General features: G+C 62.1%; 1 protein-coding gene across 1 annotated transcript; it reads left to right on the top strand.

The window, feature by feature from the left end:
* Window positions 1-72: 72 nt before the first annotated feature.
* On the top strand, window positions 73-1,983 carry EMIHUDRAFT_255265 (hypothetical protein; the record flags this gene model as incomplete). The annotated part of the gene is made up of 4 exons (XM_005773824.1): window positions 73-189; window positions 261-369; window positions 1,255-1,376; window positions 1,826-1,983. Coding segments are annotated over 4 exons (506 nt in total), but the record flags the coding sequence as incomplete, so codon positions are not given.
* Window positions 1,984-2,034: the final 51 nt, after the last annotated feature.

The raw sequence follows: 2,034 nt of genomic DNA, 5'->3' as shown, positions 1-2,034 counted from the left end.
CCATGGCCACCGCACGGTTATCCCGGCCACCGCACGGTTATCCCGAGCCCGTGCCCCGCGAGCTTGGCGGGGATGAGCCAGCTCTCCGGCCTTGCCGAGATGTCGCTCGAGAAATGGGGGCAAGGAGGGGCGGCAGGCGAGCCGCCACGCCTCGCCTACCGCCGCGCAGACAGCGCGCTCCAAACTCTCGTCTCTCAACTCGCCTCCGCGCCCCTCCTCTGCCGTCAACTCGCCTCCGCGCCCCTCCTCTGCCGCCGCAGGAGGGAGTCTGGAAGAAGTACGTCAAGGCGGACGGCCGGAAGTGGTACTACAACACCGAGACCAGAGTGATGCAGTGGACTGTGCCTGAGCCCTTCTGCAAGCTCGACGGTGCCCCGCGTCTTTTGATAGCCCGTGACATCTCAGATACTGCAGTCGTATTCAGACGCACAAGTGTGCCGAGATGATAACCTCATCTTGGGTTAGTCCATGCATCCCAGGATGCAATGTGGCATCTGAGGATGCGCAATGCATCTCAGGAACATGAGCGCGTTGTCGGATTTTTTCCAATTTTTCGATCAACAGTGTCGGAGTTTTTTGGCCGAACCCGAACCCGAAATAAAAACCAGTCTCACATATAGGCAACCGCAACCTTCCATAGTGTAGAAAAGTCAGCATTAGCACAAGGGCTAAGTGCCCCCCACCATCACTCACTGGCTCCCAGTTCCATCACCAGCAGTAGTATTCCACAGACAACAGAGTAGTTAGTCACATCACACTTACATAGCCATACTAGTAGCAGCTGAGATTAGCATAGATTCATAGGCTCCACTCCCACTTTGATCCAAGGGCTCACACGCCGCTCAAGTCTTTATAATTTAACTTGCATTTTAATCATTAAATGCCAAGCATCTTGGGATGCGAAGCATCTTCAGATGATTCGAGCATCCAGGATGCTCCGGCATCTTAAGTTGAAAATACCATCTATCTAGAGATGCTCGAGCAAGGCAAGAGAGTGTGCAGTCCAAGTAGGGCGCATCTTAGATGCATATTATCTCAAGATGCGCATATCGTCTGTAGATGGGGGGGTCGCTGCCCCTGACGCGAGCCTCGGCGCAGAGGGCAGCGCCTAGCGGGCGGGAACCCTTACCCCGCGCCCGCCGCTGCCCGCCGCTTTGTGCGCGGGACCTCCGAGCGACGAGGCTCCTGACACAGCTCCCGACTAGCGAGCGGAGGCGGCGCTACCCGCCGGCCCGCCAGCGACGCACGCCGCAGGCGCCCCAGCGCGCAGGGCAGCCAGGCCGAACAGGACGACTACCGATGCTCCGATGCCGGCAACGTCAATGCTCTCCTTCGTGCAGAAGGCGCTGCGCAACCTCCTCGTCAGCGACGACGAGGTCGTCCCGCGTGCGGCTGCTCCCGGGCCGACGGCGTCGCGGAGCCGACGTCGCCCCCCGCGCCGCTCGTCTGCAGCCCCAGCCAACGTTCCGAGTTCAACGATCCAGGTGACCGTCCACCCTCCCCACTCTGCCAAGCGGCACCCACCCCCCTCGGCCGGCGGATGCCCACCGGCCGAGCGGCGAACGCGGCCCTCGAGCCAGCCGCCTTCAGTGGCAAGACCCCAGGGGGTGTCAGGTACTGCGTAGCTCTTCCGTTGTGGAGGCACGCGACTCCAGACTGACCCTTTACGCGCCAATGTATCACACCTCACGGTGCAGATGCTTGGGTCATGTGGAGAAGCCGAGATAAACTAGTCCACCCGAGAAGGCTGTGAACAAGTTTGAGCGCTTCGAGAATGCCGCAGGTGCCCACCCTCTCGGAGCGCGCCGCCCGATTCGCGCGGGAGGCGCTCGACCCTCCGCCCGTGCCCGAGAAGCGGGTCGCCTGGGCCGGCGGTCCCATCGTCACGAGCGACCGTCGCGAGGCGCTGCTCAAGCTCCTCGTTCGCAAGGCGGCGCAAGGCGTGGCCCTCACCGCCGACCAGCAGCGGGCGCTGGACAACCTGTCCCGCGAGGGCCTCACCGACGACCAGCAGCGGGCGCTCGACGCGATGGG

Source organism: Emiliania huxleyi, assembly GCF_000372725.1.
Source record: "Emiliania huxleyi CCMP1516 unplaced genomic scaffold EMIHUscaffold_3254, whole genome shotgun sequence".
Lineage (NCBI taxonomy): Eukaryota > Haptophyta > Isochrysidales > Noelaerhabdaceae > Emiliania > Emiliania huxleyi.
This window is presented reverse-complemented; position numbering and strand designations above follow the sequence as displayed.